The following is a 23,925-nucleotide window of genomic DNA, read 5'->3' on the forward strand; positions in this document are numbered from 1 at the left end:
AATTTGGGTTCTCTATTTGCAATAGAGAATTTGGTGGCCGTATAATAGGTTGAATGTAGTTTTGATTTGAAAATCTAGTAGAGTAAACATGATTTATTTTGTTAAAAAAGGTATTAAATATTAGAGGTGTCATTTTATTATCAATTTTGCACTTAAAAGTAAGTATCTGATAAATGTTTAGTTGATAAACATTGGGTATATTTAGTGTATTAAATAAACCTTTTGAGGGCATTAAACTGTTTTTGTTTGAAAAATAATTCGTATGACAATATTTTCTTGACCAGTAGTTTTTTTATCTTGGTTGCGTTGGTGCTGCACCAGCAATGTTCCCATAATTAAGGTAGCCGTGAATAAAAGTAAAGTATATTTTTTAAACAGTTTTGTTCTAAAAACCTTTTAGCTTTATATAATAAATCATATTTTTTGATATTTTGTTTTCTATTATACAGGGTGTTCCATTAGACGGGACAAAATCTAATAGTAAATAAAACAGTGCTATTGATGATAATTTATTGATTTCTTTGTTGGATAATGTAGTCTGATTCGTGGCAATTATTTGTGAAATATGATATCGGCCAAATGCCCGCTACGGCTTTTATGACACACATCCGCCCGGTGGTCAAAATTTTCAAGACATTTCTGCCTAGATAGTCGTTAATGTCATAAATATGCCTTATTATCTCATTCTTAAACTCTTGAACTGTCGTTGGCTTGTTGGCATGGACTTTACTTTTGAGATATCTCAAAAAAAGAAACCTAAAGGCGTCAAGTCGCACGGTCTTGGTGGTCAATTCACTTCAGTGTTTTGAGAGATTGTGCGACCAGAGAACTTCTCATTCAGTAAAGCCATTGTTGAATTGGCTTTGTGACAGGTGGCTCCGTCATGTTAGAACCACAATACTCCAATCTATATCATTCAATGCAGGCCATAAAAAGTTGGTAATCATGGGACGGTATCGCTCACCTGTCACAGTTACAGAATTCCCGGTATTGCGAAACAAATTTTCCCCCCATATTTTTTTCCCCCCGTAAAGTTTGTACCGGGACAAACCTTCCCCCGGAGAGTTTATTCTAGAATAAACATCCCGGGAGGATAAAATCATTCCATCCCCGCCCGTAATAAATGTTCCCCCGCTAAAAATGTTGCAAAACTTTGGTTTTTTTGATAAAGGGTTTGTTTGTTTTTTTATTTATATTATTATAATTATTGTTACGCTATTTTAATTATAAAATAACATGCCATAACGTTAAATATGAGAACCTATACCAAGAACGTCGATATGCATGGCGGTGCTTAAGGCGAAATTTTCACATGCCTTCCATATTTCATTTTAAAAAAAAAGAACCAAATAAAATAAAACCGTAATTTAGCAGTATTACCTGTATTTTACAGCATTTTACAGTAATAACTTATAAATATTGTTCAGTAATTGTTCTAAATGTGAATAGTTTGCATCGCTTTATTTTTTCCACGTTTACGTAAGACGCTTATCGGAAAAGGTTTGATGATTGATGTTTCCAAACAGCTAATGAGATGTGAATGCATCATTTTGTTTTTAAACGTCTGCGTCGTACCATCTTTTCCATAAATGACCAACTGAAATGCAAAGGCAGCTGCATAAACACCACAGTCTGATGCATTCGGTTTTAGTGCGCATGGTACCACAGTTACTGGAAGAAAACCCTCGGTGTTAACAAAATTAAAATACAGTTGTCTCATTTGAGTTTTAACATAGTTTGAAACAGAACCATGAAGGCTATCTAAATACAAAACCTCTCTGTCAATACATGCAGTTGTCACCCAATGGTTGACGTCGTGAGAATTGATGATGGACTCACAGGTAACTGCTTTGAACCCAGATTGTGTCTGAACTAGAAGAGTTGATTGAATGTTTTTGTTACCAAGATGTGTTGAAACCATTTTATTGACTGCATCAATAATTCTGTCGTTCAACCATGCGTTTGAAAACAGGATCTGTTTATCTCCAATGGTCAGATTGTACTTTGAAATCCAGTATTCAGATTTCGAAACCATTTGTTGATTATCGATTGTTTCTGTTGCTATAACTTCATCATTATTCTGATCGGAGGCATCAGACTGATTTGACATAGCTGTATCCCGTTGTTCACTCCATCTTTTTAAGTTGATACCGTTAACAGTTTGTTTCAATATTCTTTTTTTATCTTGCAACCGATAAACTCCTTTGTCCAAAACCTCTATTATCGTGTAAGGGCCGTGAAATCTCTGGGCCAACTTATCGCCCATTCGTGTGCCTTTACGTCTGTTGCATTTCAAAACTTTGTCACCAACTGCAAATTTTTGACTTGAATGTTTAATATTGTAACGTTTCTTCTGAATATTTTGTGCCATTGCGATGTTCTCTTTAGCTGCGTTTCTTTTCGCACCAATTTTTTCAGCGAAATCTTTCATTCGTAATCCTTGTTTGGCTTCATCGATTTTGGTATCCTATTGAAAAACTTCTCTTAGCTAGTTTTCTAAATCAATTGGAATCTGAGCTTTAACTCCATACATAATCTCAAAGGGAGAGTATTTCGTAGAATCTTGTTTATTTATTCGATAAGCCACCGGGTCCAGTAGTTCATCCCAGTCGTTTGCTTAGTTGTTTACGAGCTTCATTAAATGGGTAATCAATGTTTGGTTAAACCTATTGTGCAGATTAAATAAATAAATTATAGTTAGTAACTGTTGTATTTAAAGCAAATAATTAATGCTCCTTTTGTAAACAAAAAACTAATTTTAAAGTTACTATTAAAACTGTACAAAGATAAAAAAAAGTATAACCATTTATCACCTTTCTGTCAGTCCATTAGTCTGAGGATGATATGCTGATGTTTTGGCGGATTCCATATTTAATGTCAATAAAAGATCTTCCACGAGCTTGTTACAAAACTCGCGTCCTTGGTCATGAAGTAGAATGTAGCAAGCTCCAAATCTGAATACCAGACGGAGAATGAAACGATGAACAGATTCCGCGTCTTTTGCTGCTATGGAATCAACTTCAGCCCATCTAATAAGGTATTCTGTTGCTACTACAATATATTTCTTTCCGCTCTTAGTTTCTTTCAACGGATTAATTAGATCTATTCCCCAACGGTGAAAAATGTCATGTACTGGGATTGGATGAAGCGTCGCATGTGATGGTTTGTTGTTAGGATTCGCACGTTGACATTCAGGGCAGGATGCTACCAATTTTCGTATGTCTTTTGAAATCGACTTCCACCAATACCTATCAGTTGCTTTTTTGATAGTGGCGTTTTGCCTAAAGTGACATCCTCCAACTATGTTGCTGTGGAGAGTTTGTATTATACGGTTTCGTTCATTTTCTCCAGTTACCACACGTTGTAGTTTTTTTTCATTTCCGATATGAAATAAATCTCCATGTACCAACCGGAAGGATTCTGCTTTCTTTCGAAGTTTTCTTTTATCGTCTTTCGTATAATTAGAAGGATATTCATTTTTCCCGAGATACATTTGCAGAGCTTTACTTTCTTCATATTCTTGTTAACGTCTATAAACGTTAGCAAGTATTCGTGTTCGTTACAGAAAGCAAATAACTATAATAAATATGAAATGAAAGTTATATCATAAAAATTATTTGCAATTTATAGTATTATTTTACTAAACATAACAAAAAAACTTTTATAGATTTGAATAACATTATAATTTATATAGATTTGAGTTAAAAACGTTTGAAAACTTATATAGATTTGAATAACATATTTGAATCATAAATATACAAACAAAAATTCCAAACAACCTTTTCAAAACATTTAAAAACGTTCTAAACTTGCACGAAGTTATTTTTTTAACAATAAAACGTATAATTTGTTAGCAACTTATTAGAGATTTGCATGAAAAGACTTTATATAACAAAAAAAATTATGAAAGATGCGTTCGATTCAAGCGAAACTTTGTTTTTTTATGTAGATTTTGTTAATTTAGCATTTGAACCAATAGTAGCATTTAGCATTTAGATCTATCTATATGCGCATTTAATTGCGCAAGTTATATCAATTTGTATATTATTAAGTATTAAGGGGGAACTAATATTACGGAGGAAACTTTATTTCGCAGATAGGGGAACAGATATTACGAGGGGGGAAATACTATTTCGTAATAAATTTTCCCCCCGGAAAGAATATTTCGGCCGGGGGGAAATTCTGTAATGGGGAACATTTATTTCGTGACACAGGCATCATTTTCGAAGAAATATGGCCCAATGATTCCGTTAGCAGATACTGCACACCATACCGTGACCTTTGAGAAAGATGAAAATGGGCTTCATCGCTAAAGATGGTTTTTTGCAAAAAAGCAGGATCGACTTGCCTTTGCTCTCGTACCCAATTGACGAATGTACGGCGCTTCAAAAGGTCATCAGGCTTCAGTTCTTAAGTTAATTGAATTTTTTAAGTGTGCATACAAAAATCTTTTGTCAAAACTTGATGTAATGTTGTTGTTGAGAGGTTCAATACTTGTGCGCAATGAAGAATTGAGGTGCCTGGATTCTCGGCCACATTCTCGCGTACTGCAGCAATGTTCTCATCTGAACGGCGTAAGCGAGTACGAGTTGGTGTTTTCACATCTGTCACCGATCCAGTTTCTTTAAATTTTGCCACAATTTTTCCAATTGCACTGATGGTAGGTCGATTATGTTGACCAAAGAAATTGCGAAGTGCTCTAAATGCATTTGTGGTTGAACAACCATTTTTGTAATACTCTTCAACAATTTTAATGCGTTGTTCGTTGTTAATCTTTCCGTTATTTTAATTGCCAAAAGCTGTATTTTTTGAATCTGGAAGAAGAAGAAAAAAATTATTCATTGTTCAAATATAATTTGCATTAAGCTTTTGTCCGTCTTAATGAAACACCCTATACTTATGTGTTCACGCCATGAAAGATTTTCGTCTAAAAATACTCCTAAGAACGCGCACGAGTGCTCTCTTTTTATAATAGAATTATCAATACAAAGGTAGGGAAATTTAAATGAAATAACTTTTTTTCGTGGAGTCTATGAAAAAGAGTGTATTTGGTTTTAATTATATTTAAGGATAGTTTATTCGACTTGAACCATTCAGTTAAATTGTTAAATGCATAAAAGATAATATCTTGACTAGAGTAAAATTTGCTAAATATTGTTCTATAATTTCAAACTGCACCCCAGATAATAGCAATACAGAACAAATGACAATAATAATTTATTTTGTTGATTTAGAATCTACAACATTAAATGATGGGGATTTAGTTAAAATTAAAGAACATTTCTTGGGATTCATACCTGTGGCAAAATGTACAGGTGCTTTTTTGGCAAAAACATTAATTGAGCAGTTGGAAAATTTTAATTTACAAATTGAATATCTCCGTGGACAAAGATACGATAACGGAAGTAACACGGAGGGTAAGGAAAATGGGGTACAAAGAAAAAGTTTGGGTATAAATCCTCGGGCGTTTTTTATTCCATGGAGCGCACATTCACTAATTTAGTTGTGAATTATGCATGCAAGTGTAGCTTAGATGCAGTAAGCTTTTTTTGGTGTGGTGCAACGGATGTATAATTATTTTTCGGAATCACCTTTTCGTTGGCGAGTTTTTCGTAGCTTTTTTCCAGATTTTACTGTCAAGCCATTAAGTGATGCAAGAGGGGAAAGCCGCATTAATGATTTAAAACCATTACGATACAATTTCGGAAAAATTCACGATGCTTTAATGCAAATACTTGTGGATCCAAGATTACAAACTACATCAGTAGGAAATTCTTCCCGAAATGAGTCTAAAGGGTTTGCAGATTCTATTTGCAAATTCAAATTCATGGTAGCCCTTGCTTCATGGTACGACATTCTTTTTGAAGTTGATATTTCTAATAAAATATTACAAAATAAGAATGTTGATTTGAATGCAGCTACACAACAATTAAATATTACTAAAAACAAACTTTGTAAAAATGAGAAATGATGAAGGCTTTCCAAGAATTATTATTGATGCTGCTGAAATTGCGAAAGAAGTGGAAACAGTAACAAATTTTGAAGAAGATCAAGTCAGGAGAAGGAGAAAAAAGCGACAGTTCGATTATGAAACACAAGATAAAGCATGTCAAGATATATAAGAAAAATTTTAAGTTGAATTTTATCTTAAAATTTTAGACACTGCTACACAGTCTATTGTAGAAAGGTTTGAATAACTGCAACAATATAATAATATATCTGGTTTCCTTCATGATATTTTATTCTATGAATACGAAATCTTTAGCGGATATTTTGAAGAATTATAGAAATCTAAATAAAAATTAAACTCATGGTTCTCAAAAAGATATTAGTGCAGCGGATCTTTGTAATGAAATTGATGTACTTTCTGTCGTTTGTTGACTACCTCAACAAACGACACCACACGAAGAACTAACTTTTATCGTTAAACAACGTTTAATTGACTACCAAATATATGTATTTCTTTAAGAATATTATTAGCACTTCCAGTGTCCGTTGCAAGTGGTAAGCGAAGTTTTTTAAAATTAAAAGTAATTAAAAATTATTTGAGGTTTACAATGTTACAACAAAGACTGGTGGGATTATCAATAATTTCGATAGAACACGAAAACTCATCAGTATTAAATTTGAAAGAAATTGTAAAAAATTTGCAACAAAAAAGGCCAGAAAAATTAAAACCTAATTATTTTTCGTCCTTTTTTATTATTTAAAAATGCTTTTGTATTATTACATATTTTTTTTTATTATTACATTTTTTTTAATATTATATTTTTTTTATTATGACGTATTTTTATTATTACATATTTTCAAAATATAAATGAACCTTTTAGTTTCTGAAATTCAAATTCTCTAATAATTTAACCGTCAAATTAGTAACAAGTTTTTTATATTTGTAACTATATTATATTCCAAGTTTTCAATTTTTACTCTTAATTCCAGATTATTACTCATTATTATTGCTTGTAATAAGCTAGGTTTATTACTTCTATTTTGGTACGATTAAATATTAAAAATAGTTTGCGTTGATTCTTTTAATTGCTACCTATATTCTTTCAATTACATAAAATCCCACTTTTTCCCGTCTCTAATATTTATAATCTGGTAAATAAAAGGTGAGTGGCTGAAACCTTAAATCGTCAAAGATAAATATTAAATACTTTAATGTCTACCATTTTTTATTATTTATGCCATTTTAAATAAAATTGATATTTATGTTTTCGCACTTTCAAATTATAATAATGTTTTTCTAAATTACACTTGTAAAAATTTGCGGAGTAGTAATAAATGACAAGGGGGTGGGGGGCGGGTGGTGGGGGGGATGGCACTAGGACGTAAAATATCCTAGTTAATGATAAACTAAAAACACAAAGAACTTAAAGAACACTTTTCTCTGAGCAAATTAGTTTTTAAAAAATAACTTTGTAATATAAAATTTTTATAGTATATTTCTAACTTAAATATTTTGAAGTAAGTTTATAAAATATGTAACGTTAGAAACACACGTAAAAATTGATTACAAAATTGCTCATACAACAAATAACGAACTTTTTATTTAATAGTACTAATCTATGAGACTATTGCTTTGCTCATCCTAATTAATTCATCTTGCATAGCTGGTATTATGCCTTTCCTAAATGCAATGTCCAACAACTCTTCAGAGGTTTTAGTTTCGGGGTATTCATAACCAGCCCATTTCAAAAACACAGAAAATTCTTTCCAATCAATTGATAGATCGTCATTAGCATTGATTACTTTTAAACATTGCTGCGCTTCAGAACATCGATAACAGCCAAAGTAGCCTTTCATGAAGCCATCGTAAAAATTATCAAATGTGAGACGATCATCTGCTTTACCATCACGCAAATCCCATTGTTTCCATTGCTCGTATAATTCGCCAATAAGTTTGTCAATATTTACAGAATTGTTGTTAACCTAAAAACATGTTATAAAGTTAATTAAATGGGCTGGAAGTTTTTTAAACTGTATTTAAGTTGTAGTTAGTAACTAAAAATGATAGAATGCACTACAAGCTAGTCTCTATTTTAAGAAAAATATGACTCTAAAAGTTAACTTAAGTTACCACTTTTTACATGTGTTCCTTACATTTTATGTAAGATTCAAGTATAAAAAAAATTTCTTGTTTTAAAACTCAGTTAATTAAAAATGATTTTTTATTAGTAAAACGGTTGCCAATGCAATAGATGGAAAGATAATGTTAGAGATATCTAAGCTATTTTCTAGGAAAAAAGAGGAAAAAACTTTAAAACCAAGATTTTTTGACACACGCAACCTGTTAAGTGATTTTGATACTAGTTGATCTGTAAAAATTTATACCGTAGCACGTAGCAATTAATTTTCAATGAAAAAAAGCATTGTGTGTTTGCTAGTACTCTATTATTTTTCCCCATTTGACCGCTAAATCTATAAACTGCCAACTTGAAATTTAATAGTTATAGATACGTATTATTTGATAACTTAATTATTTGATAAGTATAAATAGGCAACACCATGTTATCTATCATACTATTTATTATGTTACCTATCATGTTGTTTGCCTACACTCTCCTGCACTTGACAGATTATATATTTTTGCATATAGTGGTTGGTTGTTTTGTTTTTATGTTAACTTAGCAATAAAAATTATTCTAAAATAAAAAAATATCAAAAGATTCAAACATATAAATAGTTAATAAAGTTTATTTACCAGAGCAATTGCTTCAGTCATAGCTGTACTAAGCTTTCCTCCAGCTCGATCAAACAACATTGCTAGACCCATTGGACTATGGTACTCCTCCTTGCGATTAGCTCTCAATTCATCATTTATAAGCGCTCTCATCTTTTTTGCAATATCAAAGGTATGTGATGGATGATCACCGAACAAACGTTTCATTCTTGTTAAAATCATAACTTCATCTGCCAGTATCGATATTCTCATTGTAGCTTCTTGACCAAAAAATTTTGCCATATCAAAATCACCAACAATGTCTTTTGCTTTTGTTGGGTCAAACTGTGGCAAACCAAACACTTGATCTAATGCACGAGCTCCGTAGATTGTTTGCTTGGGATGAGGATCCTTGCCTGTTGTTATGCGTGTGACCTCAATCGCTGCATTTCTTAACTCTTCACAATGAAATTTTTTTAACACTTTTTTGTTGCTCATACGAACTAAATTCATTATGGTTAAACAAGATGAAGCGTGTCCCATTGATGCTCCTTCTTCACAAACGCCTGCCCAGATACCAGTACATCCATTAGCAAGACACTCTATTTGTGTGGCATCAAGCATACCCCATTGTTGGTGAACATGTATCAGGAAATAGCCATTAAATTTTGAGTCGTTCATCACTTTTTTGCAAGTGCGTACCCAAACACCAAGCTCTTCGGGTAAATACTTCCCGGACTCTTATGTTATAATTGCAAATATCTGTGGTCTATAACTTGCAAGAAACTCAACCATTTTTAAAGCTCTTTCTGGAACTTTATTGAGTGCATCAGGAAGATCCCTTAGGTTAACTAAAATGTTAGAATCGTTGGATAAGTTATTTCGAATCCATTCAAACCGTTCAATAAAAAGTGCGCACATTGCATTATGATAAAATTTCTCATAATCATATTTATAATAAACAAGATCCGCTTCTATGATCACAATTTTAATTCCTAACTGCTTGCATTTTTTTAAACCAACAGGTAAATCGCTTAACGGAATTCCTTCGCTGTTAGCATCATTTGCAAACTCTGTGAAAGCATACATCATGCTCATATCTTCGCCTCGTTTTCTTAATTCTTCAACAAAAGTGTCACAAACATCTGTCATGTGTAAAAACGAGGCAACAATACAATGTTGGAAACCAACCTTTTTTATCTATTAAGAAAACATTATTGCACCTATAAATAAATCAAACAAAACTATTGAAATGAAAAAAAAAAGAAATTGTTTAAAAAAAAATTCAGCAAAAAAATAAGCCTTATTTTTTCTCTTGCGCAGTGGGCCAGGTGGTGGACAAAAGTAAAAAATAAAAATACATTCTCAAAAAGTACATTATCATATAACATTTTGTGGCTTAAACATTCATTTTTATAAAATATATACACTTTTGTATAAATATATATATATTTCATAATATGTGTATGCATTTTTTTTTTTTTGCAATTAATATAAAGAAATTAAAAAATAGCATAAAAATAAAAAGACAATTGCTTAAACTAATTATTGTTTTGCTATACTACGTTATGCTTTGCTACGTTATACTACGTTATGCTTTGTAACAATAACTCATTTATGAAAAAACGCTGAAAAAATTAAGCTCAACAACGCGTAGTGACTTAAAACATCAAAATAAATCTAAAATAAATGGCAATATAAATCCCTTACATTTTTTGGAATTGTTGTTTTACAAATGCAAACACATTTTTTAAATAATAATAAATTACAATGACTTTCAAAAGTAAAAAGTATAAAGTAAAAAATAACTTTTTGATAACTTTGAATTTATAGTCAAAAAGGAACTTTTTATTTATATAATAACTTTGAATTTATTAAAAATAATTTTAAATTTATAGTTTAAAGAAATTAAAAAACTTGATATTACTTTCAAAGAACTCTAATAAAGTTGAGATTTTTATTTAATTCAAATGGAGACTTTGATTTGAATAAAAGTGTGTATTTACTATTTTCATAATCTTTTTACATAATATATTTCAAATATATTAAAAAGAAAAAAGTAAATCTGGTTTATGTTTAAATTTAAAGAATTTTCTAAAGTAAAGTTGAGAATATACAAATATGTTTTGGTTTAATTATAAGATATATAAATGTTTCACCGAGTTCCAAAATATGTATTTATTTTCCCAGTTAATTAACATTTCTACTTTTAGAATGTAAAGAAATTCCAGCGGTCACCAGCAGTATCTTAAGTTATTAAAGAAATACATATATATACTACTGTGATCAAAAAGTAAGGTGAATTTTTGATTTAAACTTCCCGCCTTATTCGAATCGTCCAATCTTTTTTATTTTTAAGTTGGTAGGAATGTCATTAACATTTGCGCCAAATTACATGTCAAACTCATAATTATTTTTTTTTTGTTTACGCTTGTTTCTGAAGTACCAAAAGTGCATTCGGCGATTTTCACGATGTCTAATTTTGTTGAGCAAAGAAGTGCTATTAAATTTTGTTTGCGGAATGATATTTCTGCTGCTGAAACGTATCGAATCACAGTAGTATGTCAATATTATGTCAATATTATTGTCTTACAAATCAAGTGTTGTTCCAGACCTCTAGAAAAATGCAAAAATGTACCCCTAATTAAAAAAGGGAATATTTTATACATATATATATATATATATATATATATATATATATATATATATATATATATATATATATATATATATATATATATATATATATACTACTGTGATCAAAAAGTAAGGTGAATTTTTTTATAAAATGAAAAATCTTTATTTATTCTTCCAAATCTGTATCTTCCCCTCAAAATAATCCCCCCGACCCCAATGCACTTATGCCAACGTTTTGCCAGTCTTCGAAGCATGCCGAAAAGTCCTCGGTAGGGATAGCCTTCAATGCGCGTGCCGATTCACGTTGGATCTCTTCAATGGACTCAAAACGATTTCCCCGGAGTGGTCTCTTGAGCTTTGGGAACAGCCAGAAGTCACACGGTGCTAAGTCGGGCGAATACGGTGGTTGTGGAGCAACATGGGTAGAGTTTTTGGCGAAAAACTTACGAAGAACCAGTGCTGTGTGCGAAGGCGCATTATCGTGGTGCAAAATCCAAGAGTTAATGGCCCATAATTCCCGTCTCTTTTTGCGAATAGCTTCAAGCAAACGTTGCATAACGCTTAAAAAATATTCTTTGTTGACAGTCTGGCCAGTTGGAAGGAATTCGTAGTGCACGACACCACAATAATCAAAGAAAACAGTCAACATGACCTTGATTTTTGAGCGACTTTGACGTGGTTGCTTCGGTCTCGGCTCGCCTTTTTCACGGTATTTACTCGATTGGTCGGTTGTTTCAGGGTCGTATGCGTAGACCCAAGTCTCATCGCCAGTAATAATTTGTTTGTAGACGTCTTGATAGTCAGAAAGTATTGCTTCACACGTTTTAACGCGACGCTCTTTTTCAAAGAAATTGAGAAATTTCGGCACCAAGTCTTCTGAGGCCCAAATGATCCTTCAAAATCGCTTGCACCGACCCAAATGATATTCCAACCATGTCAACAAGGTCTCGAATGGTTAACCGACGATTTGCAAGCACCAATTCTTTGATTTTGTTGATGTGGCGATCATCAATCGAAGTCGATGGTCGTCCGGAGCGTTCCAAGTCATCAACACGTTCTCGGCCTTCTTTGAAGTCTTTGTACCACTTGTAAACATTTTTTTGAGATATAGTCTTTTCACCGAAGGCCTTTTGCAACATTCGATACGTTTCAGCAGCAGAAATATCATTCCGCAAACAAAATTTAATAGCACTTCTTTGCTCAACAAAATTAGACATCGTGAAAATCGCCGAATGCACTTTTGGTACTTCAGAAACAAGCGTAAACAAAAAAAAATAATTATGAGTTTGACATGTAATTTGGCGCAAATGTTAATGACATTCCTACCAACTTAAAAATAAAAAAGATTGGACGATTCGAATAAGGCGGGAAGTTTAAATTAAAAATTCACCTTACTTTTTCATCACAGTAGTAATATTGACAATGGCTTGCAGAGCAATTTAGAACTCCTTTCGAGAACTTTGGGCTGAACGTTGTCCACTACCTCAGTTTTTTTGTACATCAAGTCTGTTGGTATACACTTTAACAATTGCATTTGTAAAGCGTGAATTAAGGCATTTAAAATTAATTTTATCAGTAATTTTTGCAATGTTTATCGACCTCTTTATGAAAATTGAAAATTGAAAATTGAAACGAAATACTTGTTTAATGTGCTCCCTGTTATAGCTCCATCAGTCCAACGTAACGCTTTTATTTATTCTTTTGTTGATGTTTTGCTGTTAATGTATGCATATACCAATTTAGGGTTTAATTTGGAATTCAATGCTAATTTTCGTTCAAAAGCCAAAATACTCTTATTACATATCGAACCAGATTTCCTTCTCTATCAATCCTATTACTTGCCAAATAAATATGATGGAAATGGCCGCATGTGAGTTTGAGTTTATTTATTTCAGAAATCAATTATATATTGAATCCTTAAAAAGTACCAACTGGGTTAGCCGGTTATAAAATTCCTCAAAAAACTAATTAAAATAGTAAAATCGTCTTCTTTGAGAGTATGGCACCTTACCCGTAGAATTGCCCATGATTATACTCTCCTAATTATGAGCCACTGACCAAATAATATGCAATGTCAAAGATCGCATTGACATATTGATATTATATTATTTTATGAAATATTTTCTTTGTATTTGTGTTTTTTGTTTACTTTATTTACGTTTTGCAAATATTTTTCTCTATGTGTAAGTAATTTGAATATGTTTCTCTAAGTGTATGTAATTTGAATAATAATTCTATTATTTTGAAACATTTTAGTTTATTCTTTATTATCAAATTATGAATAACCAAAATGGAAAATAAGAAGATTAGGAACCCCTGATTTAGACAATTATTGAAATCTTTTGCTCGAATATCTTGATCATGTTAAAGTAAATTGAACTTTTAATACCAGTTTATTGATGCATAATTAATCCTATTAATATTAACATAATAACAACTTACTTCTGCGTTTATGGCAACACCTATGGTTTTTGATTATAATTGCACATTCCTCTGCGGGCACGGGACATAAAAAAAGCGTCAAATAGACGTTTATTTAACGTCCCGAACGTTTAATAAACATCTAAAGTACGTCCTTTTTACTTTTCGTGCACATTGGTTGTTTATAAGCTATAACAATTAACGCATTATCTCAGAGCTGCAAAAAAATTCTGATAATCAAATTTGGTTTAATACTACGTTACGAATTTGATTTAACTGGGCCCTAAGAACTATTATTGAGACGATGTTTTAAATAGGACAAAATAGTATTGAACCGTCTTAACAAAGTGCTCTTGGGTGTAAAAATTTTATGGTTATTCAGTTTTTTATAGCACTACATCTTGTTTTAGCTGACTAATTTTAGTGAAACTAAAAATGTAGGTTAATTTTAGTTAGATTGAAAAGTTAAGTGACTAATTTTTTTTTCATTAAAACGTCAAAAATAGTGTGGCGGGCACAACCTATTTTTAATCAACAAACTCCTTCCATAATTTCTATTTTTTCATTTTCTTATACTCATAACTTGATAGTAAAGAATAAGCAAAAATGTTTCAAAATAATAGAATTATTATTCCAAAGTTATTCGACTAATTTTAGTTAGGCTAAAACATTTGTCGACTAATTTTATTTTTGCTAAAATTTCAGTCGACTAAAAAACTTTAATTGAAAAATTTAGTTGACTAACTTTAGTTAGACTAAAAAGCTGGCTAATTTTAATGATTTATTACTAAAAAACGGATTGATTTATAATTAAAACACGGATAAACTTATTATATGAAACTTATTATATTGAAGACAAAGTTATGTAACACATTATATATTAATTATCCTAGTTAACTTGTTGCATTTTTAATTCTTTACAAAACTTTATTTAAATTAATTTAAATTAATTAAAATAATTTATTGTTACAGTAAAAAATTAAATAAAATTTTTTTTACTGTAACAATAATTTGTTTGAATTTGCTTTTTAGGTAAAGGCATACCTTCGCAAATATTTAGAGAAAGTGGTTTAGTAATCAACCAAGAATTCTACAAAAATGACGGATTCAAGAGCAATCTAATTCCATTTATTGAAAAGCATTATTCTAGTAGTAAAATGTATTTTGACCTTGTCTGGCATCATCTCATTACACTAAACCTGTACAAAATACATGAATGAGAAAAAGATCAATTTTATCCTGAAAAGATCAAGATAACCCTGCCTGAATATAGTCCGATTGTGTGAATTGTTATGAATGTTGTCCGATTGTAAGAACTGATGTGAATATGGTTCGATTAAAGACTTTTGTAGTGTTCTCAAAGCAAAAGTGTATGAAAATAATTGGCAAGCTGAAAACCTCAAGAAATTACGCAACAGAATAAAGTATTGCCTTTCTAAAATCAACAAATCTTTTATACAGCGCCAATTACAGAGACAGCGCCAATTAAAGCGACAACTACAACTCAAATATAGCGTAACCTACATTAGATTACGTATAACGCAATGTTTGATTAAACAAAATTAATATGCAAATAAATTAACCACTTAAAACAATATTTTTTTCTTTACAAGTCAAGTTTTTGTCTAATAAACGAAGAGAGTTATTCCCCTTCTATGTCTTTTAAAGTAACTATAATTATAAAATAGCAAACTAGTTATAGCCTCTTCAAACTAATCTTAAATCCAACTCTTACCTCTTAGCTGATTTTTTGCAATAACCTCAATAAGTCCATTATTTTGACGCACTTAGTCGCTAAGATCGGTAAAAAATACTTCAAAAGTCTGACCTAACTTTTTATTAGCTACACTTTAAACCACAAAGTCACCTCATTAAAATACTTATCTTTAATAAACGAATCGGAGGATAGGTGATTGGAAATGGAAATGCACTTCCATACAAACTCACATACATACTCACTTACCAAACTATAAAATGCGTGTTGTGATTTTTTTTTATTTTAAAGAAAGTTTTTTAATTATTTGATCTCGGTAAACGCTCTGGCCTCGCAGCGAAGGTCAGGGTGTTTTGGCCAGCATATTGACTTTATCCTGCCTATGCTAGAAGTAGATAAAGACAATATGCTGAGCTTAATATGATTTTTTCATTAAAAAAAGAGAAAAGATTCCTTTTAAATTGCGAGAAATTATTATAAATAGCGAACATATATATATATATATATATATATATATATATATATATATATATATATATATATATATATATATATATATATATATATATATATATATATATATATATATATATATATATATATATATATATATATATATACAGTGGCGGAACTACTGGACGCAGGACCCTGCGTTGCGGGGGGGCCTACCAGCTATAGGGGGTCCTCATATAAAAAAAAATTATACTCTCAATAATATTTATACTATAAAACTCTTTTCCGCAGGTAAAGTGGGCCCTAAAATATAAAACTTGGATAAAAAAAATGTCATCCATCGTATTAAAATATATTGTTCAAAAATTTATTTTTGCATTGGAGTGCGTAGTTTACATTTAAACGAAAAGTTTTAACCTTTTTAAAATTGCATACGCAATTGAGAAATAAAGTACGATTATCAGCTGCGAACTGCCAGATGTTATTGTATAGTTAATTTTTATACCGCTATGTTGTGTTTGTGTATGAATTAGACAATTAGACTGAATTCGGTAAAAGTAATAATTTGTTGCGTATAAATTTTTTTTAAACTGTAAGAAGTTCTTCAATTTATAAGTTCTTAGTTGCATATTCAATATTTTTAAAATATAAACAATATTATTTGTTACGTCGTTGCATATCAAGGATAATGATTCTATAATCCTTGTTGCATATACAAATTAACTTTTAAATGTATGTTCTCATTTTCAATTTTATATTAAATCTTCCGTTGTATTAAGTTAACTTTTCATTTCTTATTTTATCTGAATTACTAGTCTCCAATTTATTTAATCGTGTTACGAATAATAAAGTATTGTTGCACGAGAGTTTATTACTTCACTGATATATTTAATAAAAGGTAATTAATAATTGTGTAATAATTAAAAATTTTACAACAGGTACTGAATTTATAAATTTGTAATAATTTAGATTTTGACTCATAATAATGGAAAAGAAATTAAGTAGTACAAGCGGTGCAGCAAAAAGAAGAAAGTTAAAAGAAACAAAAGCTACTTTAGCTAAATTGCCGAAGCTAACAACGTTTTTGAAACCAATCGAAAAGCGAGCGGAAACGGAAGTGGAAAGTCAAAACTCTGCAGAAGTGGTATGTATAAATCAGTCAGTAGAACATGATGATATCGAAGAAAACATTGCTACTGGTAATAAAAATGTGAACGAAGAAGATGTGAATAGGTCTCCGAGAAACCACCGAAATGAAGACAAGGAAGATTCAAACTCTGATACGAATGACGCCATTGAACAAATTAATTTAGAAAAATCAAGTGAATTATTTTCTACTGACATTGCAAATTTTCATGGTAAAATACTAACAAAAGATATTAAGAAAATAATTGTATTATCGGAATCGTGTCGGCCAAAAGGTCCTTTTATACGCGAACCCTTGCAAGAAAACCGTAGGTTTTCCAAAGAATATTTTAAAACTACCACAAAATATGGATCTATAGAAAGAATGTGGCTTTGCTATTCCCCAAAACTTGATGCCGTTTATTACGAGCCTTGTTGGCTTTTCTCAGGAGAATGAAAAGCAAAGGATAACTGGCGTGCGCATGGTGTCAGAGATTGGCGTGGTCTTTCTAAAAAAATTAAAATTCACGAAAATAGTGAACAACATATATGTGCTTGTTGCATTTATGAAAAATGGCGACATAATGAAACAATTGATAGAAATATAGAAGAACAAATACGATACCAATCAAATTTTTGGGTGCAAGTCTTAGAGCGGATAGTAAATATAACATTAGTACTTTGTAAAAACTCTTTGGCTTTTCGTGGTCATCGTGAATCATTTGACAATGAATATAATGGTAAATTTTTAACCCAAGTTCAACTTTCAGCTAAATATGATAATGTTATGAAGCAAGTTTTGAGTATGCTAAATGGATCTATAAAATATTTAAGCCATCAAATTCAAAATGAAGTCATACTTTGCCTTGCAACGCATTTAAAAGCCACTCTTACTGCTGATATTAATAGTTCACCTTTTTATTCAATTATAATGGATACAACACAAGATATTACTAAAAGAGATCAGCTCAGTCAAGTATTTAGATACGTAAAAATTATTAAAAATGAACAAGATGAAGCCACATCAATTGAAATTAAAGAAGTTTTCTTGGGATTCACGGAAATATATAACCACACTGCTGCTGGACTACATGAAGAAATTTTAAATCTGTTAGAAAAACATCATATAAAATTAAGTAACTGCAGGGATAAAGGTTATGATGGTGCGAACGTCATGAGTGGGATATACAATGGGGTTCAGGCCCTTTTTAAGAAAAATCAACCCAATGCTATGTATATGCATTGCGCAGCTCATAATTTAAATCTTGTTATTAACGATGCGGTTAAATGTTGTGTTTCATTTTTTGTAATGCTAGAAGATGTGTATTCATTTTTCGGAAATAGCATGAACAGGTGGGATCTACGATCCAAATATACAGGAGAATCACAAATAACATTAAAAAGGTTAAATCCAACGCGATGGGCAGGACGATATACTTCTCTTTTCGCCGTTAAAATTCGCTTTCATGATATAATGAAAGCTCTTTCCGAGATATCAATAACAAGTACAAAACGTGAAGAACGCGAAGAAGCAGTACGAATACAAAAAAATATGAGCAGTTTCGAATTTGTTTTTTTATGCGTGCTTTTGTCTAAAATCTTTAATGAGGTACATATACCATCAAAATTGCTGCAAACTAAAAATTTAGATCTTACGACAGCTTCAGGTTCTCTAGAAAATGCCAGCAAAAATTTAAAACAATATAGAAAGATGTTTGATTCAGCAAAACTTGAAGCGGTAGAAATAGCGACTACGTGGCAGATTCCTGCAATATTTTTTCAAAAAAGAAGAAAAATTGTGAAAAGGCATTTTGACGAATTATCTACAGATCACCGTTTTGATAGTAGTGAGGAAATTTTTCGCATCAATATTTTTATAAAATTTTGGACGTCGTTATTAACCAACTCGACAATAGATTTAAAGGAATGCAAGAAGTGGTACAATTATTTTCCTGCATCCATCCAAATAAATTAATGGTAATGAAAGAACGTGAGATCATAAGCTGTGCAGAAGCCATTCAGAGAAAATATAGTGAAGATATAACAACTGAATTTCCGCTGCAAATGGTTATGGTAAAGTCAATGCTACACGATGAAATATCAAAATAATCATCTATACGTGAATTGGCTGACCTTTTAATAGTAAAATTGTCAACTATAGCTGCAAGCGTTCCACAAGTGATAACAGCATTGTTATTGTTTCTTACATTACCTGTTACTGTTGCATCAGCTGAACGTTCTTTTTCGAAACTTAAAATAATAAAAAATTATTTACGAAATGCCATTGGTAAAGAACGTTTAAGCGACCTTGCAATAGTATCTATTGAGGCAAAAGCGGCTGGAAAAATGGAAATGAAAAACATCATTACCGATTTTGCCAATATGAAATCAAGGAGGAAAGTTTTCACTATTTAAGTTCGGTTAAGTTTTAGTTTCGTTTTGAAGTTATCTTTATCTTTATTTAATTTTTTGTTTTTAAATATGATATATGAAATAAATATCTATTTAATATGTGAAGCTTTATTTTTTTTTTTTAAAACATTCTTTTGCGGGGGGGGGGTGGGGGGTGGGGGAGGGGGCAAGTTTTGAAGTTCCGCCACTGTATATATATATATATATATATATATATATATATATATATATATATATATATATATATATATATATATATATATATATATATATATATATATATATAAAGTTGTAAGAAACTTTTGTTAATTAACATTTATTATAGCTTCCAGATATAAAATACTTACAAATAAAACCATTGGTATAATTAACCGAATTTGATAAAACGTATTAAGCTGATTATTAATTTAAATGTGAGTAGCTTGAACCATTATTTTACCATCGTATTAAAAAAGAAAATGAAATTTAAAAAGAATCTGTAAAATATCTGAAAAACTTAATGATCTCTTTCACAAGTTAAGGATTGTTTTCAATAAAAAAAAAACTCCAAAAATAGTTTCTGCACATTGCAACTCTTTTTCAAATAGAGGCTGTGCTAGAAATGATTGAACAAATCTAGTTCGTTCTAGTTTAAAATCAGAGTGGCTTCCCTACCGCAACATAGCAGCACCAACAAAATTAAGTCACTTAACGTTTTAACATTTGGAGTCCAATGAGTATAACATATTTGATCTTTGCCTCAAATTGTTTTGGAAACACGAGACAAATTTCTCATAAAGTTTCTCCTCCAAAATATAAAATTTTTACCAATCCCAGTTTGATATGAATGGGGGTAATAAAACTTTGTTGGAATCTACTAAAGACGGCTTGAGAACATTGAACAATCCTGGCTATAGTTCCACTCGTAGAAGCCGAGGGCAAAAAGTTTCTAAAAGTTCGTAACAATGTGTGATGTACCGAAGTTTTCTTTTATATAAAAAAGTACCACCTCGATTGTGTACTAGAATAGGTGTGAAAAAAAAATTGTCATAGAGAAAAAAAAATTATCATAGAGAAAAACTCAGAAATTTTGATAAAACCTCATATATTGCCAAATTTCATAATGCAATATATCATCATAATTGCGCATTACTCATAACTTAATAGCAACCGGAGCTTAAATGACTCACATATGTCGCTATCGTTTTAGTATTAGCAGCATACGTGACGTATTCTTAACTTATACTATTTTGGATATGAAAACAGTAAAATACTATTTATGTATCTATAAAAATTTAAATTAAATATTTTTAGAAATGACTTAAGTAAATGCCTTTGTCTGTGAAAAAACCAATAATTTGCCAATGATAGTTGTATTTTAAAGTTTTTAGAATTAATATAGTCATCTGTAAATATTTTAGAGGTATATATATACTTTTAAAAATAAGAAAAGATGCTGGGTGATAATGTCAGAAATTAAAATTTATTTTTAGTACAAAGTTACATTTTAACTTTAAACAGCATTTGCTTCTATAAATACAAATTTGTGAAGGGCTAAAATCAGTTACGTTACTAAAGTGTATAATTATTACAATATATCGACTTGCTTATGTTAACCTAACTTAAATCTGTACAAACAAAAACAAAGTAATGGCCTCTTTTATATTCTATTACAACTTTTTCATTTTTTTTCTATTACAATTTTTTAAATTCTTATATACTTGATCAAAATTTTTAATTTAATAATTCTAATTGTAACAATGAAAAACTAACAACAAATCAACAACAAAAAACTTACTTGTTCATAAATTTCAAATTTGTTTTGAAGTGTGTGACCACGCAATGCTTCAACAGTTGTTTCGCGAAGTGAATTGTCCAATACAAACAAATCAAGATTGATCAAAACTTTGCGTTCTTCAAAGTTTTGCGACATTTCTTTTTTCATTTCTTTAATATATTTTTTGACACTAGTTTTTTTCTTGGCATTGTGATGGCAGCTATCGTCAGAATCAGAATCACTCTATAAAAGTTAAACTTTTATTGGTTGTTGACTTCAACACTTAACAACATTTTTATAGCTTTTGTTGCATTAGCTACAAAAAAGCTATATAAAATGTTTTATATGTACCAAATAGGACGCTGATGTTTTTTCTCTAATTTTACGTAGACTTAAATTTCTTAAGCTCTAATATTATTTATAAACTTCGAAACACTGTTTGTATAGAAATGTGGATTTGAAGCTACCATTTTACAAAAAAACTCTTGAAATTCTGTACAGACCTGTACAGGTAAAAGTAAATAAAAATTCAATCTAAATCCCTAAAACATTTTTTGGGTTTAGAATGAAATATTAAAGTTTTTGGTTTTTTAACCCAACAAGTTTTACACCGCCCTTAAATTGCTACTCTTATTCTAACTATCTACTATCCATCTTAACCTTATTTACTTTAATGCTGGTCTATAACTACTAATAATCTTTAACTAATAATCTTTTCTAAAATTCTTTTATACTACTTTCTTCATTTCAATGCTGGTTTATTACTACTAATACTTGCTCTTTCTTAACTTTTTCTCAAATTAAAATCACTATCTTATTTGTAACATTCATTATTATAAATAATGCTATTTTTTATTATTGTTATTATTATAATTGTTGCTATTGTTGTTATAATTACTATTAATATTATTGTTATTATTATTATTATTATTATTATTATTATTATTATTATTATTATTATTATTAATATTTTAATATTAGGAAGTTTGTTTTGTCATAATTTGTAATTTTTAATTGGTTTGTAACAAGTTTATTTGTCCGTTAATTTTCTCTGTATTGTCTTCAGTTTTTAAATTTATTTACCAGAGTTTTAATTGTAAATTAAATCTTTTGAAAATGTAGTAAGACTACGAAACTTATCAAGAATAAAAAATATTGTGATTTTTATTAAAATTTTTACACACACACACACACACACACATATATATATATATATATATATATATATATATATATATATATATATATATATATATATATATATATATATATGTATATATATATATATATATATATATATATATATATATATTTATATATATATATATATATATATATATATATATATATGTATATATATATATATATATGTATATATATATATATATATATATATATATATATATATATATATATATATATATATATATATATATATATATATATAAATATATATATATATATAACGATACGTATCGTTAGAAAGGCAGTAACGGGGGCAAATGTGTGAAAAAACATATATTTACGAGGACAAAATGGAATATACAAATTTTCAGGTACATTTTGTGTACGAGCGCTTGGGTTTAAGCAGGGTTAAGGTTAGGGTTGCAATAATATGTTTGTATGTTTTTATAAATTTTTGTTTTATTAAATAAATAAATATATGAAATACTATATAAAACAATTAAATAAAAATAATAAAAGTTAATTTAAAAAACATAACTTTAAATCATAATATTAAATTTAAATACTGGTACACCTTAAAAACTACAAAAAAATGTGGTACCCTCAAAAGTCCAGAGGAAAAAAACAAATATGAAAGAACTTCAGATTCAACAAGCTGTGTCTTGGTGCATAGAGAACAACAAAAGAGGCTATGCTGCTTTGCAAACTGGTATGTTTTCTTTTATCAAAGATCGAGGAACGGATCGGAGAGTAGATGGTCGGGGATTAGATGGAAAAACTGCTAATATAAAAAAGCAACACCTGAGAATTTTGACAGCAGAAGAGGAACACTCGATTGTATAAGTTATTTAAAATAAAAACACGAGCCATTAAGGAATATCTAGGAAGCAAGTCACTAATCTAACTATTGATGTTTTAAAAATTAGAGACTATTGCTACACCAAGAATCGAGGTGGTCGCAATTTTGGTAAACTATCTGATAATGCAAAACATGTTGTAAAGACAAGAAAGTAAGTAGAGTGTTTAGTTACTAAATAAATTATAATGAAAGTTTCTTTATGTAATATATTACACTAGCTATTTGTTTTTTAACACTATTCCATATAATTCTAACATAACTATATTATTAACACAAATTTTAAATTTATTATAGGCTTGGTCAGTCGTTTTGGCAGAGATGGGAAGCAGAGCACCATGACTTAGTTCTAAAAAGACAAGGAAATGTACCAATTAACAGGGCATTGAACTGCACAAGGGGTAAGGCAGAGACACATTTAAGTAAGAAAATAATTAATAATATTGTATCTTTTTGTACTTTATTTTCTGATATGCTCCATAATTAAAACAATGATACATAAATGCCTTAGATTAGCCCTAGGCTGCATTGTACTAGCAAAAACATTTTGAATCTACCTTTTAGGTTCGTTGGCTGAAGAACTTATTAAATGTGAGATTTTTACAAACTCAAAAAAACTTGAACCTGGTGTGTGGAAGGGAAAAATTGATACAAGAAGAATTTTTAGTTTTGACGAAACACCCCAATTCATAAAGTATGGGGTT

The 23,925-nt window shown here is 30.0% G+C and overlaps 2 protein-coding genes across 2 annotated transcripts; both read right to left on the reverse strand.

The window, feature by feature from the left end:
* Positions 1-7,427: 7,427 nt before the first annotated feature.
* LOC136084868 (uncharacterized) lies at positions 7,428-21,425 on the reverse strand. Its single transcript, XM_065806063.1, has 3 exons — positions 21,202-21,425; positions 8,705-9,862; positions 7,428-7,932 (listed from the first exon to the last, which is right to left on the reverse strand). The coding sequence occupies exons 2-3, from the start codon at positions 9,341-9,343 to the stop codon at positions 7,567-7,569; spliced, it is 1,005 nt and encodes a 334-aa protein (XP_065662135.1). The 5' UTR covers positions 9,344-9,862; positions 21,202-21,425; the 3' UTR covers positions 7,428-7,566.
* LOC136085580 (protein GVQW3-like) lies at positions 12,142-12,516 on the reverse strand. The gene has a single exon (XM_065806900.1). It carries the CDS (start codon positions 12,514-12,516, stop codon positions 12,142-12,144), a length of 375 nt encoding a protein of 124 aa, XP_065662972.1.
* Positions 21,426-23,925: the final 2,500 nt, after the last annotated feature.

This window comes from Hydra vulgaris, chromosome 09 (assembly GCF_038396675.1).
Source record: "Hydra vulgaris chromosome 09, alternate assembly HydraT2T_AEP".
In the NCBI taxonomy this organism is placed as follows: domain Eukaryota; kingdom Metazoa; phylum Cnidaria; class Hydrozoa; order Anthoathecata; family Hydridae; genus Hydra; species Hydra vulgaris.

Excerpts from the sequence above, each read along its gene's own strand:
- LOC136084868 (XM_065806063.1), bottom strand. The coding sequence starts at position 9,343 with ATGAACGACTCAAAATTTAATGGCTATTTCCTGATACATGTTCACCAA. Across the intron at positions 7,933-8,704 it reads TGACTGAAGCAATTGCTCTG|GTTAACAACAATTCTGTAAA; the intron begins GTAAATAAACTT and ends ACATGTTTTTAG.
- LOC136085580 (XM_065806900.1), bottom strand. The coding sequence starts at position 12,516 with ATGTCTAATTTTGTTGAGCAAAGAAGTGCTATTAAATTTTGTTTGCGG.